At 42.8% G+C, this 18,014-nt stretch overlaps 1 protein-coding gene across 4 annotated transcripts in view; it reads right to left on the bottom strand.

Annotated features, from left to right (window-relative positions):
* The window catches only part of agrn (agrin), a 235,913-nt gene that overhangs the window by 140,021 nt on the left and 77,878 nt on the right, over positions 1-18,014 (bottom strand). For 2 of the 4 annotated variants that reach the window (XM_061767294.1, XM_061767317.1), the window contains exon 3: positions 13,026-13,064. The exons of 1 other annotated variant lie outside the window; for it this stretch is intronic. In XM_061767294.1, coding sequence (XP_061623278.1) covers positions 13,026-13,064 — 39 coding nt within the window. Of the gene's footprint in view, positions 1-13,025; positions 13,065-16,187; positions 17,752-18,014 lie in introns of those variants that run through there. One more of the 4 variants, XM_061767308.1, reaches the window with a different exon arrangement.

The following is an 18,014-nucleotide window of genomic DNA, read 5'->3' as shown; positions in this document are numbered from 1 at the left end:
TCAAATGTTCATTTTAGTCTAGTCCAGAATTTGGACACCCATGCAAACTTTTTTGACCCAGCCCCCTAAAAGAATCGGAACCGAGAATCGTTTGGAACCGGAATCGGAACCGGAATCGCTCCAATTCAAACGATGCCCAACCCTAGTGGTTGGAATGTAATCACAAATGTGTTGGAAACTTTATCCAAGTTTTCTGTAGCTATTGAATTAAGTTATTCTTCACCCAATATATGTAGTTTAAATGTATTCCATGAAAGAGGCTTCAAATTGTTACCCTACATTTATTGGGTAAATTCTATAGGTTCTTTTTTTTTTTTACAGTGCACATTCAACCCACCTACCCTTCTTCTACCTTTCCATCCTGTACCGAAAGCCCACTAGTTTGCACTTACTGGTGTGTGTAAATACTGCACTCACCAAACACGCTAATAACATGGGCAGTCTTAATATCTCAGATAGTCTGGGAGCTCTGCTTGGACCAGTTCATGAGGCTTGTGCGTGCATGTGTGTGTGTGTGTGTGTGTGTGTGTGTGTTCTGGAGATAATAGTGGCAGGGCCAATGGAAAGGGCATCATGAATAGTGCATTAGGATGGGTGGGTTCACACTCTTCAATGTCCGTAACCTCTCAGCAGATGATCTCCAGCTGGTTTGGGTGGGGGTCTGTGACTGGTCAGACATTTGTGTGTGTGTACGTGGTGTGTGCGTGCTCTTTTTCCAGCAGGGACTGTTCCATATTCATGTTTCACCCATAACCGGAGTATTAAGTGTCACATGAGGCCATTTTGCCATTTACATCCTGGAAATTGGACTGGAAATTTGCAGAGGTGACCTTTGAACCTTGCTTTGTGTGTTAGTACGGAGGTTGTGTTCAATTTAAAGAGTTTAAAATTGAGCCTTTGCGCAATAACACAAGCGCTAACGGAGACTGCCCTAATAAAGTCCTCCTGGATCACATTTCAATCTTTCGTCAGCCTGCTGATGAATAGATGAATGGACACATATCACACCCTTTTGTCAGTCTGATCTATTTCTTTTTGATTATTATTGTGCCCCATACTGAATAGTATTTAATAACACACCAAGCAGGCGGGTAAACAGCTTCGACCGATCTGTTCCTTTTCTCAAATGAGACCAATCTGAAGCGGGTCAGGGTTGACGCCTTCGTCGGTGTTGGAAAATAGAACCAGGATATTACAGCAATGGATGAAACACAAGCAAATCATTGCAAAATGATCAGCCACAAATGGAGCCGAGGCTTTTTTCCCACTGCGTGACTGCTGACAGAGCAGCATTAACACAAATTTAAACAGACAAAATGTGCGGCTTGGAAAGTGACGCACACAATTATCGAGTTAACCACTGTTGTGGTCCTCAATACATTACATTTTGGGCATTTCGTCTTGGTGACAGAAAAGTTCTAATTGTGTGTTTTGCTTGTTACATTCATACAGTTGTTAACAGGAACTTATGTTCGATATTATACATTTATGCACTATTCATCACTGCACTACAAATACTGACTATTGATGCGTATTGCTGAGCTTCAAATCATCTTTATTCTCCAGCATTGCAGCTTGCTTTTTCTACTTCCTGGTTCATGGACGGTGCCATACAGACAGGCCCTGTCATTATGATTCTTGGTAGTGTGGACAAGTTTCATTGGTTCTTTAGTGACTCCATCCATCCCTTTTCTGTACTGGTTGTCGTCTTTAGGGTTGCAGGTGAGCTGTAGTCGATTCTTGCTGACTTTGGGCTCGAGGCATGCTACAGCCTGGACTGGTCACAAGCCAATCAGAGGGCACGTATAGACGTAAACAATTAGATTCACACCTAAGGACAATTTAGCCTTCAATAAACCTAACATGCATGTTTTGGAGTTTTGGTAGGAAGACGGAATAACCGTCGAAAAACAAGCACAAGGTCAACACGCAAACTTCACACAGGAGGACCGGAGTCAGATTCGAACCACCAACCTCAGAACTGTGCGGCGGATGTGCCTTCCTTACTGACTCAAACTAAGTCAAACTGTGAAGATATTTCTACACTAGAGTATCTGCAAGTTCATCCGGGTACTCACTTTGTAGCCAGTTTGCTGCAAAGTTTCCCGAAATCTATTTTGGAAGAAATCCTTCTAACCGTACCCAGTTATTTATTGTTTTTGTACGCTAAAAGTGAAATATAGCATGACTTTTCCACAGCACTGTATGTAATGATACTCTCTCATGCATAAACACACCCAAAGACTTCTTTCTTCACTTTTCTTTGACACCTTAGTGTTTTATTATTAATCTTTAGAGGGATTCTCTCTGTACTCAGAACTCCTCCATGCTCCGACTCTGTACACACACACACAATCACACACACACACACATTCATACACACGCTCTGGCTTCAATAATTGATACATTTCCCAGCTCTCGAACTAAAAATAGTCTGATCATCTTTGCTTTACTCGGGATGCTTTCGTCTCCACAACGTACCAAATTCCGACTGCAGACTGAAATAACGCACAAGCGCATACATACCCACAATACACAATAATTCTTGCTGCGGACGTGTGAGCGATACAAGTCCCGAGGAGAGGAATACTAATAACGCAATGTTTCCCAAGCACATTGAGCTCCTGTTGAGCCCTCAGGCAGGAGCACAAGGACCCACCAACACACCCAAACACGCACATGCAGCCAATCAGAGCCAATATTAGCTCATGCAACGCACGGGCAATCCTTCATAATCCATGACTATCCTTGAGTTCCTGTCCACAGAGGTTTCATAATTACTAGCAAAAAGCTGGACTTGTAGTTGTACCAAACACCAAGATGGATCCAGGATTTGTATTCAGCCCGTTCACCTCGGAACAATGCTGACAAACATTTGGGAATATATTAAAGGAGGCACTTTTGTTTTCAAATTAGTAAAGGTGAAGGGTAGTGTTTGAGTTGCTGTTTGTTGGTTGCCTTGTTAGTGAGCAAGATCATGCAAAATCGATGAAGACAATATCTGAAAAACGTTGGCGTTGGAGTTGAAATGTAAGGGCAAACGTACGTAAAAATTCAGTATTACAAACGTCATCCTCCATGGACCAGAAAGTAGGACATTGACAAACTCTCGTCATGCCATTTGCAACATGATGTTAGCGTTGCAACTGCCCCAAAATAAAGAAAATAGTCCAGTCCTGTCATCTTACATCATCTCCATGAATGGAGAGGCAAACCCCCCCCCCCCAAAAAAAAACCCACAAAGCACTTTAATAATACAATTTTGACCACTGCCTGTGCTTGACGAGATGTCATTTCAGTTTCTTGTCTTATTACAATGGAGCCCACTTTAAGTACAATTTCATATCTTCCACTCCAGTTGTGAATGGTTATATATCTATGCCTGTTATGTGTACTTGTTTGCGTGCTAACTCTTGTTTACGGATTTTGATGTCTCTATTTATATAACGAACCAAAATGTACTGCTTAATGAAAAGGGACTTGTCAATGGCTGGATAGACATGTGCATCTGTATGTTCTGATATTTCATGTTGCAGTATTTCCATTTGAGGAAGTAGCCCATTATAGATATGTTAACGCACCGTATTTGCTACCTTCAACATCATTCAAATTGGATGCCACGTGCCTCACTAAAATGCAGTTGAACCATGTGATTCCTTGTAGCCAATCAGCAAAGAAAGGTAAATATAACTATGACAAAGATATATAAATAATGTATATTTATATAGTAGTAGTGCTAGTAGTAGTAGCAGCACCAGCAGCAGTAGTAGTATGATTATATTAATAACTGAAAATATAATGATGTTATTGAAACAATTGTAAAGGTTGCTGAAGAATTTTTTTTTTTTTGCAATGCGCCGTCATACACAAACAAAATGTGCTGTGTGGTGTGAATAAATGAAGCGATCAAACCCGCGAGGTAAGTGAACGAGAGTTTCAACTTGCAGGAGGAATAAATCCGAAGCGCAAGGCAAATGCATTGTGACAATCTGTGAATCTTTTAAAATCACTTTTATCTTCCCCCGTCTGTGTTTGCGCTTCTCTTATCGCCAAAGTCTCAGCTGTGCTGAAACACGGACCCATATTCATGCTATCTGATCCGAAGCGTTTTCAATGCGGAATGTGTCGCACTCACCCCGACAAACTTAACGGGGGATAACGTACATTGGTTACAGCCTGGTCTACCTTAGTAAAATCTTTTTTTTTTTTGCATGATGTCCATTTCAATCTAAAACTTGTATTGAATGTAACATACCGAAATGTACAATTTGAATCCCCTTTCATGAACCAAATGGGCTGCATGTCATCTTGGGAAGCGTCTCAGCGGAATTCTCTCCTTGCTCATTAAAACTCAATGAAACTAAAACACCCGTTTTAGGAAAGTAGTGGCTTCCGCCTCTTTAACAGTAGGTCTGACTCGAATGCTTAGCAGTGTGTCTTTTAACCATTTAGTAGAGGGAAGAGATTAGAATAAAGGAACAAGGCCCATGCAGGGTATCCACTTGCTACATGCAGAGTATTGAATCAGAATCAGAATCAGATTGAGAATCATCTTTATTTGCCAAGTATGTCCGAAAAACACACAAGGAATTTGTCTCCGGTAGTTGGAGCCGCTCCAGTAAGAAACAGAAAAGTCAATTGACAGAAGAACACTTTGGAGACATAAAGACATTGAGAAAAAAAACAGTCACTGAGCAGTAAAAGGTTGCTAGTTATCTGGTAATGCCGGTACAAATTTGATTTGATTTGAAACGATTGGCGACGGTTAAGGTAATCAAGGTAAAAGGTCATATCAGTACAATTTCTTTCCAATTTGTTTAGTGAGCAGCTGAATAACTGCAGCAGTCGTGGTCACCAAGTTGGGACTAGCTTTCCTTGTGGCTGCCCTCATTCCTTTAGAAAACTGCACAGAGATGATGTACTGTAATTTCTTGAGCAAAATGTGCATTCCCCCCCCCCCCCCCCAAAAAAAATAAAAATTGTAAAAAGTCAATAGTGCACACTATACATAGGTATAGGGGAAAATGGAAATTTTTTTTTCCGCATTTTATAAATGTATGCCGCCATGTAGAGTTTATGAAAAAGCTGTACACTTTCATTCCAATATGCCACCGTCACCTAGAGATTATGAGAAAGGTGTACACGTTCATTCTAATATGCCACCGCCATCTAGAGTTTATGAAAAAGGTGTTGCCTACACTTTCATTCCAATATGACAGGGGTTCGTATGACTGCATATTCATGTATGTATAATTGTGATTTGAAGTTTACATACCCTGGCAGAATTTGTGAAATATTGTTTTGAACTACAACTGATGACTGAACAACAACCATCATTAATTTCATCATGGTTATGCTTTGTTGAATGATAATGCTTTTCTGAAATGCTTGACAGTTTAATTTGAATCCCATTAAAATAAAATTAAATGTGTTTCGCCTGACCCTTCATATGTTTTTCTCAAGAATTGTACACATCTTACAAATTCTGGGGGGTGCGTATTATACATGGGTGCACATTAAACACGAGAAATTGCGGTAAATTGCATTTTTGACAGCATATGTGTGAGTGCGTGTGGGTATTCTCCACTAATAAACTGAATTAGAAAAGACACATCCAATTCACCAGAGGTCATCCACTTGCATTTGTCAGTGAAAACACATCAAATATGATATGTGCTTTTGCCAGATGGGGTTGTCGATTGTTGCGCAACCGTGTGGAAGTATTGTGCATTGTTTGCTTTGCTTTACTTGCCGTTTAGGTCACAGTTATCTCTGTAGAGATCACGCGTAGGCCTGAGGATGAAGACTTACAGAAACGTGAGCAATGTCATTTTTCTGCTTTCGATTTTTTTATGTTACCTTTCTGCCATAACTGATTTAATTCAGCTGTATTCAATTAATACCTAATATCCAATCATTACACGTATCACTTGCAATCACACCCTCATCACATCACCAACCAACCGGTAAAAAGTTAGACGGGGAAGAAAAAAAAAAAAGCAAGTGATGATTAAGATTAAATGGGAAAAAACACAAACTTTACAACGTCAAAGTAGGAAACTTGTTACTGGTGTCACGGCAATGTGGTGACAGGAAGCAGCTGTGTTAGAATTGGAGTCTCCTGGCAGCAGTGGCTAATGTCACAGCTAATAAATCACAAGTGGAAGCTCTCACACTGTTATTCTGCACAATGTGTGTGCATGCGTGCTCGCGTACATGTGTGAGCGTCAGCTGTACCGGACGTTCAAGCAACAGTAATTGAGAAATGGCACCTGGTCAAGAGCAGACCTCCGCCAAGGCTGGTCCAGCAATATTACAGATCGCGGGTGCATCTGAACTGGTGTCACCATGGCAACAACAGAGATAGTGCTTTCTTATTACAAGCCTGAGGAGCATCCGCATCGTGCCAAAGCTGTTATTCTGCAGTCAAGTTATTACCTACTGTAACTTTCAAGTATATTTACAGTATATATCGCCCACAAGGTAGGAGTGCAGCTCCACCCAAGATGTGCTCTGTCTCTGTAATGAGCTTGGACCAAATATCAAATTTCAGTCGGTGTAACTGCTTCCTCTTCTTTAAAATAGCACATAGACACACACACAACCACACGCACAAACAGCACTTGCACTGTTGAGGCTAACTCCTAATTATAAAGCCGGAGAAGGGTGAAAAAGGCTTAATTAACCACCATGCCTCCTCACTTAGAATAGTTTTTTTTTATTTCCTAAGACTTGTTTTTTTTTTTTTTTTTTAATGCCTGTCACACTATGACCACAAGCAACTAACTCTTCACGGAGTAAAAGCACAATTGAAATGAGCCTGCCAGTGTTACAGCGCCACCGTTTCATAGATTGTACTTACTAGCGCCATCAGTCGTGCTGCTTTTATTGTGTTTGGAGCGACTACGGCTGTGTTTCCAAACAACATTAGAGGAAGATTGCTGACATCGACGTCTGTTTCTTCTTGATTTTTCGGGAAGATTGGCGACCACTCTATAATGCGCATTAACTCATTACGAACGTCTCCACCGATCCCTGCCCATTCAGCATTTTGTCATTCTTTTTCTCACCAGTTCAGTGTCCAAACCTAACCACGTGATACGATACTGATGACACTCACGGAAAAGTAACGGCACATTCAGCATTTTTTTGGACACACATTCCGGGGCCATAAGTTACATGCTTGTAAACAAGACCCAGTGATGTTTAGTAAAGTCCTTTTCGGCGCAGATAAGCTGGTAAACAACATAATGTTTCTTTATCGTCCACTTTGCTTCTGGCTAGCTGTGTGTGTGTCACATGGCAGCAAACAATATATTGTCTCTGCACAAATAGCAAACATATTATTTGTTTATTGATGCCTTTCTATACACTCAGGTGTAAAAAAAAAAAAAAAAAAACGTGTAGCAGAAACATTCCCATAATAGTGATTTACCAGCCTACTTTCTTTGACTTACTCTTGCTTTTTGCTGTCGTAAATCTTATTAGAGAGGGCTACAAGCAGCATATATGTGTGTGTGTCTGAGTGTGTGTGTGTGTGTGTGTTTTTGCATTTGTGCTGTGAACGGGTTGAACATAAATGGTGTCAGTGACATGCTGCTGAGCCATGACGCTGCTTTGTTGCGATGGTGCGCAGCCGAACACATAGTGGTTGTCATGTCAGCCTCCAAGTAATATATCACACACACACACACAGAGAAATCTATTATTATCTATCTATCTACAATTCACAATTCACCTGTAAGAATTTCAGAAGAAAACAGCATCTAAAGTCACACAAAACCACAGAGTTCCAACGACCGCCATGCATGACATCGGGATATCTTGTAAGAGCTTCATTCAGTGGACAGAAAAAGATGAACGCCTTTTTCTTTTTATTTGGCTGTAATGCAACACTTGAAGTAGATGTGAAGCCAGCGGAGTCGTGCTTAAAGCGGTAACACTCCAGCGTCAACTATGTGCCTTGTGACTCAAAATGTTTTGTTGCTTATTATTTGAAATGCCTGTGCAGGTAACTTTTCCGAGGTGTTCTAAGGTGGCCACACCGGCAGACTATCTGAGAAGAAGATCCATTTTCGGGTGGTAGGCATAGCTAGCTCGTTTAGTGCACTGCGCGATTGTGCAGAAAAACCCATGATGCCAACGAAGGCGCTCAAATTCTTAAATAGTGATGGAGGTGGGACTCGTGCCCGAAGTGAAGTGTTTCACTAGGCATTGATTTAGCCATGGACAAAAAAATAAATAATAATAATAATAATAATAATAATAAATCTGTATCTCCACAACTGAGTACGACCTAGTTTTCAGTCATTGCACGTTTTTCTGCAATTATCATCGAACATGTTTAATGTATTTCGAAACAAATCTCTGAAATGACTTTACTGAAACTATCAACAGAGAGCATTGAACCGCAGAGTTTTGTCTTCAATGCAACCTGAGGCAGCAAGGCCCAAACGTGTGTGTCTGTGTGTCTGTGTGTGTGTGAGAGAGAGAGCTTTTTTTTTTCCCTTCACTGCTCTAAATGCTTAAATAACTTCACACAGACTCATTACGGAAAACAGTGACTGTGATGAAGGATTCAGTTAATAGCAGGAAATCAGTATGCGATATTGTTCAACAGCACGGTGACATGGCAAGACACGTTGTTCAAGCTAAGTAACATATTTTCCTGTAATTAACATATTAACTGGTTATGTTTCTGTGTGCGTGCGTGTGTTTTTTTCCACCACTTTGTTCAACACCACCCAACAATTTAAATAGAGCCATCACTGCCCAGACAACTCTCACTTTAATAGAATAAACTAACTAATTATGATCATTATTAAGGAGGAACGTAAGACAAGGAGTCGGCATGTGAACATGAATGAAAGAACCCAACCGCAGCGTTTTAGCACATGGTAATTCCCCGCAGTATATGTCAAGGTGAAATGAGTACTTTCACTTTTTAACGCCGTGTTGAGTGACAAAGGCTTCGAAAAAATGAAAAAAAAGCTTTCTTTTCAGTTTCGACCACAGCTGCTTTGATGCATACACGGTCCAGGGTCTTGAAATGAGCCTCATCAACAACTGCCGGACTAAACTGTACGTGACAATACCTTAATTATTTTTTATTACTTTTCTATCTCGAGTTGCGGTATTTTGGCAGTGGATCGCTGCTAAACGAAGGAGAGCGGAGGGAGAAGCCTTTCAAAACAAATGTGTACACGTAAGGTCAATTCATTTGCAATTGATCGTTATTTATAGTCCAGCGAGCAAACCCTAAAGACGGCGCGTATTCTGGGGTCATGAAATGAAACAGAGCACCCTGACCAGGAGTTTTGTGTACTTTTGAAAGGGCATTCAACTTGGTTTCGGCGGAGTCAATGTCTCCACAGGGGTCAGACACCAAAACACTTCAGTGAATTTCTATTTCTGGGCAGGCAACTTCAACAGCATCAATTTGCCAACTTAATGTGAGACCTTCTCAGCCAGTAAATCCACCCCGCCTCTGAGATGCCGAAGATATTTTGTCTCTGTTGTGAGAAATCTATGATGTGAAAAGATTTAATTAAGATAGGCTGAGGAGTTATAATTAATTCCGCTCCTCTGTGAGTCAGGCGTATTGCCAACAACGTAGGAAAAACTCAAGCAGAATAAATTGCAAATTTGTCTATATATGTTTAAATGTGTGCACCGACCCCACCGCTCCCCTTCATTCGGGTTTCTAATAGTGCAGTGTTTGGTTCCTGTAGTATCCCACAGCTGACAAAAAAAAAAAAAAAGTTATATTCATTAGGACATAGTGTTGTGTTCAAACTGCAAGCAAGCATGCGGCCGCTTTTTTTGTTTTTGCAGGTCTCCCACTGCCGTGGATCAAATCTAATAATCTGTCAGTCAGGAACAAACTTTGGAGAACTGCTGCGAGGAGAGCCGTTCGCAAAAGGCTACACTTACAAAAGCACACTATTAAACCACAGAAAGATCAACTTTATACTGGAACAGAATGAAACCCTCAAGAGATTGCAGACCTCCGCCATGACTATTTGTCATCTCAGAAATCAAAGACTGAACGACTAATCTAGGCTCTTAACACCTAAAAGGAGGTAAAAATCAACCAGATCCAAGTGCAGAACCTCTTATATATATATATATATATATATATATATATATATATATATATAGTGTTCCACTTCCTACATACATGCAACATTTTGCATTATTCAATTTGCATGTGTTCACACAATGGTTTGTTTCAAATAATAATCGTGCAATTGCTTTGTGCGATTCGTTGGGTCACTTTGGACACTATTATTCAAAACTCAAGCAGACCAAGACGGCTTAAAGAAAAGGGTCAGGTGGTCAAAACACATGAATCTAACACAGCCGACAGCATTATGGTCCCAAAAGCGGTATCGCATAATGCATCCCTAGTGCTCATCAGGTTAATCCAAATCAGGTTATGTCTTCATACATATCATTTTTACTGGGCAACTGTATGTTGGACGATCACAATAGTGGTCGGAACACTAAGTGAACCGCACTCAAACGCGACATTCAATCATCACAAAGCGCTTTGGTCTGGACCAGAGTATTGAACTACATGGTATTGTGTGAACACAGTCTGAAATATGAATCTGATTCTAATTGAATTTAGTTTCACTTTACTGCTACAGACATTGCATGAATGCATTTTTGTATAAACATTTGCCAATGACTGTATATAAGCAGTGCTGTTTTTATTTTCTATTTTTTAGGACCAGCAGTATGTATTACCAAAATTTTAAATATTATCCATAAGAAAAAAAAACAGGGGAAAAGGACTAACCTACGCAGATGACAAGAAAAACGCTGGAGGTCATCTACAAGAAGCACTTGCACCGAAATTAAGAAGTTAGATCATTTGTTGTCTTCCATAAAGAACTTCCTGAAGTCCACTCCTAATACCCCAAACTGCATATTAGCAGGGCTTTCTAGCTTTGGCCAAACATCTAACAACTGTCTTATCATTAAAAGACAACAGGCAGTAAAGAACAGGGCTGGGCGGAGCTAATTAAATGCTGTTTTGTGACTTGTATCCTTGTTTGGACTGGTGATTATAGGTCATTCATCTGGCAGGGAGGGAGACTCCACATTCATCTGTGGGTGGCCCACACCATAAATATCTAAGAGCCGGGGTAATTTGTCCCCCAAGACCCAGGATTCTCTCGCTGTAATTTGCAAACGAGAAATTTACAATCTCTGGACCAAAAAGGACGTCTCATCAATAGCAGTTCCAAGACAAAACTGGGTTGTTAAGAAATGCATGCTCCACGGTATCCTTGTCTTCTATCTCATGTAATTAACACATTCACTGCCATTGACGGCTTTAGACGTCACATATCCATGTTAACCGGGAAGGCTGGCAGTGAATGAGTTCCGAACCAGGGACTGGAGTGTCCTTGGCGTGGAGGAGAAATCCTGTGGAAGGCGTGCTTGTGCTCTTTGGACCAGATTTGACTAATGGCATGGTTATATTAGCCCTCAGACGCTGGTGAGCAACTTGTAAATCACTCCTCCACCACTACTAAACCTCCAAATAGTGGCCAACTCTCTTTAATTGTCTCACTAATCTCCCCAGCGTTAAATGACCCGCAGAAACAGCATCCCACCAGACAGGCTGAATACACTGATTGGAGACTGGCCTTTTTGTTTTCCTTGGGATATTAAAAAAACATTGGCTGCTGATAGAAAGCCTGCGGAACTATTGGAAAGGTAATTAAGATCTAGCAGCGGTTTTTAAACGCTTGACTTGTGTGGAAACTAACTGTGCCCCCAGACACGGAAAATACATGGTGAATGTTGAGGCTCAGTCCATCAGTAGGACTTTATTTCTTTTGTGTGGGTAAAATGAGATCGGTGCACGCCAGACTTCCCGACAGAGAATCACATTCTGCGACAATATTTGCCTTTCAAAGGTTAGTCACTGTTTGCCGTTTGTCAAGTTCATCTTAAAAATCTTAAGAGGACAACATCCCTCTGATTGGACACAGTTCTATCACTTAAAGGAATTGGCCAATGTGAGGCAGGAAGGAGCACTTACTGTAACAATGTAATGTAATTCAGCAGGCTCAACTGTCTGGCTGGGATAATAATAAACATTCTCTCCTGGCTCATTTGCCCTTTAGGCACCCAGCTTTGGTGTCTACCAACAAGCAGGATGATCCATTACCTTTCAGAGCTTGCAAAAGCCCAGCCTAGGGCATTAAAAAAAACAACAACTACACAACAAAAATCTATCAAGCACTAGCGCACTGTGCTACAGCTGGTAAATATTCATGCTGAAGCTGGAAACAGAGATGAGTTGGCTCCCATTAAAGATTGCAAAAATGCAGAAAACAACTACAAAAACACTGTAGATTGGGGTAAAATATGTGGATTATGCGATCTTAAAAGCATTCAGACGCTGTGTTGGACTAGGAGATCCTACCATGGGGATGAATAAAAAACAAGGCTGTGTTAGCAAATATTAAACATCAGTCACACTTTCAATTGAAGCAATCATCATGATGTCCCTCACAGGCAGAAGCCCTGAGACAATGAATGCTGACACATGTTTAGGATGGCAATGTAAATTCTCAAATGAATATTTATCTGAAATGCACTGAGCAACACCAAGAAAAATGTCCAAAGATAATTCACATTTGTATTTACTGTATCGCTGGCTTCGAGTGGAATCTTCACGTTTGTTGAGCCACTAATGTCACATTATCAAAGACAGCAAGCCATTTTCAACACTTGAGATTGGTCAATAATTTGTAAAAATAGCAGATCCACGTGGGCACTGACCAATAGATAGATTCGTGGATGAAAGAGTCAATTGACCATGTGAGTTTCTGACCAAAATTGAAAATATCACGGAAGGACACGGGAGGTTATACTGTACATAAGGTAATGACACTGAGCAATGGTCCTGAACTTGAATGACCGCGGCCAACTTTCTGGGTCGTCGCTTACTTCGACATACACAAAACCAATGTGGTCGACCGAGGCAAACAAAGAAGACTTACCGTCAGGAGGCTGAGCAGGTGTGAAGTGAGGGGGTTTGTCTGAAAGAGATAAGAGCAAAAAATACGTTCCTTTCAAATCCAGCAGTAGAGACCATGTAATTGAGACACATTTTGTCAACAAATGTCATGTATAGCACTGTCTTGGAAGTTCAGCTTAGAGGAAATAACAATATACGGTTGACCCCCGCAATTCACGGGGGATGAGGGGCAGGGACCGGGCCGCCCACGCCCATTATAATTGCATTTATTATTATAATTGTTTTGGTTTTTTTTTAACCCAAGAGATTCTTAAATAAGCAAGGATAAACCACCAATAAGCTTTTTCAGGGTTGGTTTCCCCCTAAAAAAAAAAAAAAAAAAAAAAAAAAGAAAAAAGGAAAAAAGATTTTTTTTTTTTTTATTTATTTAAATCCTTGAAAAAAGAATTGTACTATGTTCTTATAGCATATAACACATTATCATTACAGTGAAGGTCCAAGTCAATCACAACCTGGACTCGTGGACTCAACCTGTTCATTGAGTAGCAACCAATTTCCAAAATTGTAGCGCGGGATACCATTTTTGGCCCATGTTGCAAACTCACGTCAACAGACAACATTTGAACGTGAGCCACTATGTTCTGCGCATAAAAAAGATCTCTGCAAATAGCAGCAGGTAACTCATCTGAAATACTTTTGATGGATACTCGTATATTTGAACCACAGAATTCAAATTCAAATTCCCAAAAAAGAAAGAACAAAGAGATTTGGAATGAATATCCCTTTTAAAGCTGCACTAAATGTCAAGAGTTCACGCCGTCGCGGCAAAAACACAGCAGCATAAGTTGAATGTTTATGTTTGTATGGGTTTTATGTCCCAACAGTTTGACTCTAAAACACATAATACTATTTCCATTTTTTGTCATAGGAAAAATTGTTTGGAAATGAGAATGAGTCGGAGTTGACTGCAAAGGGACGGACGCACAACGGAGCGAGCCTTCACATAAGAAAAAGCCCGATGCCAGCATGGATCTGTTCAGTGATACACGGATCCTCGTGCTGCAGGTCGCCGGAGTGCACAATTCACTCAAACCTTCATCTGTCTCATTAAGCAGAGCCCCCTGCCGGTCGGGGCTGCCAGCGCGCCACATTCCACACCCTGACATCATTCTGGGTGACTCTGCACTGCGAGGAATAATGAGGACCACAAAACACACGAATGAAACCAGCAACACGACACACTTATGCGGGGCCCCACAAGCGTTTGTGCGGACGTTCCAAGAAGCTTGAGACGCAGCCGACTTTTATATGGAGACGGACAGAGAATTGCTTGTCAACAGCTGGGGGCTTAAGGGGGGGAAAGAGCGGGAACAACATGAGGGGAGTGGAAAGACGAGGCCGGATAATGAAGTGTCGCCGAAGCCCTGTCCCGGTCACTTCAGCCGTGACGGGAGCCTATTTCCATCGGGGAGGAAAGTTTCGAGAGCGCTGTGAGATAAATATACAGCACATATGTAAAGTGTCTGGTCAAAAGCTTTGGCACACACCGCTTCAATCATGAAATACACAGTTGGGCTACCCCCTGGACAGACCTTGAAAGTCTTTCCAGATGAAAAAGGGAGTCCAACTCCATTTTCACTCCCCCCAACGGTTTGCCTGTATGTCAACCGTAATGACATTCAGAGAGATACAGTAAGAGGTGAGGGTGAGGCGGTGGGGGGGATACAAACCATGTCATCACTGACATGATAAGGTCTTTTCATAAACATATTAGTCTTCCCCCATCTCGCTTTCTTGACACACTGGCTGCCTGTGTGAATGTCACCGCATTAACATCATTCAGCCAATATCTTCAGCGGATCAATACGTGTCTGAGGCTGACATTTAGCCATGTGCGGGAAGACGTATGGGGTTTTTTTGTGTGTGTGTGTGTGTCTGCCACTTTCCTCTATGATGTCGTGTGAGCGCGCGTGTGTAAACAACACGAATGAGCACAGCTCCGGTCACACGCGCATCACATGCTGACGTCATCTGCAATTTCCTCCCCTCCCACGTCGAAGAAGTGACGTTTGACCGACATCGTGCGACATTCTGTCTGTCTTGAAATGAGGTTACAAATGATCTGGCCGTCTCCCAGTTAACCCCCAAAAATGCAACATGAGACGCAAGGATTAAACAGCAGGAGAAGCAAAAGTTACACAGCCGAAAACTCGTCTCCAACGTGGGGTAACACGTGAATAGTCTTCTTGATACTTTCACAAAGCAGAACATCAGTACTCACTTTAAACTTCCATCCATCCATCCATCCATCCATCCATCCATTTTCTTTACCGCTTCTCCTCACGCGGGTCGCGGGCGTGCTGGAGCCTATCCCAGCTATCTTCGGGCGAGAGGCGGGTTACACCCTGAACCGGTCGCCAGCCAATCGCAGGGCACATAGAAACAAACAACCATTTGCACTCACGTTCACACCTACGGGCAATTTAGAGTCTTCAATCAATCGACCATGCCCGTTTTGGGATGTGGGAGGAAAACCCACGCAGTCACGGGGAGAACATGCAAACTCCACACAGGCGGGACCGGGGATTGAACCCCGGTCCTCAGAACTGTGAGGCAGACGCGCTAACCAGTCCTCCACCGTGCCGCCACCTTAAACTGAAGGATTGGAAATCTATACACACAGTAGCTTTAAAGATATCCATTTTCCAGAACAATCCATGTTGAGGAAATTGCCCAAAAAAACCAACAGTATTGTATCTTTTGTAATGACTGCAAAGTGGATATAATTCATGACAAATTATTTGCACCAAATCCTCCATAATTTCTCATTCCCAAAGCGTAATTAGAACTGTCGTAATTCACTTTAAAAGGCGTTTCGTCTTCCCTTTCGAAAGTCATCATTCATTGGAGACCAATCAATACTAGGTCGCGCTCCAGCACGCTTCAGCCATTGGATGGCGGACGACTGCACGCGGTGCCTCAACGAAAGGGTGTCGGGAAGTAGGACAGTTGAAGTCGTCTACAAGTGTGTCCTTTTCAACGGTTGTCAGAAGACACGCAAACAGTCGTGCGCCATGCCGAACTGAATCCGACCGCACCGCTTAAGTCACGTTAAGTCAGGTGCGTAAGGGTCGCTTACATCGGCAAAAACACAGCGCTCAGTTACAAAATGGCATCGACCTACAGTTGTTGAGGAAGAGCAGCACGGCGAATCCCAGCGTGGACGTGGCTAGCAGGATCAGGCAGATGTTGCAGGGGATCATGAAGTAGCGCACCACCAGAGACACTTTGTGCCGGTACCTTCGGTCTCGCTCTGGCGGTGTCGGCGAGGGGTAACGGCACCCGGCCATGGTCCACTCCATTGACCCCCTTTCTTCCAGGGCGGCCGAGGAGACAACGGGGCGGGGAGGGCGTCGAGAGGCGCCCAAAGACCCGTTGGAGAAAATGACGGCAGTTGGGTGAGCGACGGCGAACGAAGAAAAGACTCGAAAATACAACTGTAATCGGTCGGCTTCTCAGGTGCGTTTCCCGCCGCGGACTGTGGTGGGAACACGGCGGTCGTTTCCGGCAGAGATTGGCGGCTGCAACGCGCTTTCAAACACAATAAGATCCGCGTGTGGGCAAAAGCTCTGACAGAAGGGGACTTGTTGAACTCGGCCCTCCGCCTGTCCATGCTACCTTCTACTACCTACATCCTGTTGCAGCCCCTCGGGGAAATCCTAATGGTCTTGCAGCGTGGAAAATGTATCAGTGGCAGGAATGTGTTAATACTTACAGCGAATATAAATGTATGGTGTAAGTGGGTGGTGATAATGCGGTTGTAAATATGCGCACGAGAGTGTTAGACCGCGATGCCTCCGAGTCGTGAAAAAGAAAAAAGAAAAGGATGGTTCAAGTCGGAATATATCCACATGGAAAACTTCAAGTCCAACAGGAATCCTTTTCTGTCCTTGCAGCGACTGTCCTGCCGTTGAGACGTCAGTAGATCGGGGGGGATTCCCTTCTCCTAAAAGGTGCTCGCCAACGGCACGTGTCAAGTATTTCCCTAAGAGCCCAGCGTCTTATTCCAAGCTCTCCGTGGAACCTCCGAGCTCGCTGTTCTCATCCACAACAATTTGCTCCTCCGTGCAGCAGATTGACAGCTGGATGCCTTTGAAAAAAAAATAAGTAAATGTGCTCTTGGGCATGTTATTATTTCTTTTCTGTACTTTATAACGTCTGAAGAAAGCGGGAAAAGTTGAGGATTGCGATCCAGTCACCATGTCAGATCCATGAGGATGAGCCAAAAGTGAAAATAACTCAATGAGGGTGAAAAGTGTAACGCCAGCCAGACGTGGACGTTTGTGGAGCCCTCCTGAAGCAATGTCATCACCAGGTCTAAAAATTCCAACTTCAAAAATGAGAGGAAAAGGCTCTCGTGTGTCATCGTGTTCCCAGACAGGTCCTTACAGGAAACCCCTTCTTCGCTCTCTGCCCGCTTTCATCAGTTTGTCATCAGCTGTTTTTCTTTCTTTCTTTCTTTTTACGGTTCCCTGAGCAGCCATTCCTTTGGATTGTCTCGGTCCATGGATTTATGTGTCCCTTCCCTGAGGCGGACCCTCGCAGCGGACAGCAGCCAAAGCGACAAAGCAGACTCCGTCTTTCCGAAGCACGCTTAATCCTCCGGCAGCGGCTAGCGGTCCCGGTGTCAACACCCTCGGCCGGCTGAGGCGGCCGTGAGTGAGCCAGTGAGCCGAGTCGGCGCACAGATGTGGCAAAAGAGAGAGAGCGAGCGAGCGAGAGACGGGGGGTGGGAAGGAGGAGGAGGGTGGCCAAAAAGCAAAAAAAGAAGCTTCTTACACTTTTTTTTTTTGTTTTTTTTTTTAGCGCTGTGTTGCTGGTTTCTCAAACACGTGCTTCATGAGCGCTTTAGCCCAGAAAAGACAGAGAGAGAGAGAGAGAGAGAGAGAGAGAGAGAGAGGGATGAGGGCGTAGGACGCAAGGCTGTCTTAACAAAAGGGAGAAGGGAGGA

This window comes from Phyllopteryx taeniolatus, chromosome 1 (assembly GCF_024500385.1).
Source record: "Phyllopteryx taeniolatus isolate TA_2022b chromosome 1, UOR_Ptae_1.2, whole genome shotgun sequence".
Classification (NCBI taxonomy): Eukaryota; Metazoa; Chordata; class Actinopteri; order Syngnathiformes; family Syngnathidae; genus Phyllopteryx; species Phyllopteryx taeniolatus.
The sequence above is the reverse complement of the archived record's forward strand: the minus strand, read 5'-3'. Positions and strand labels throughout refer to the sequence as shown.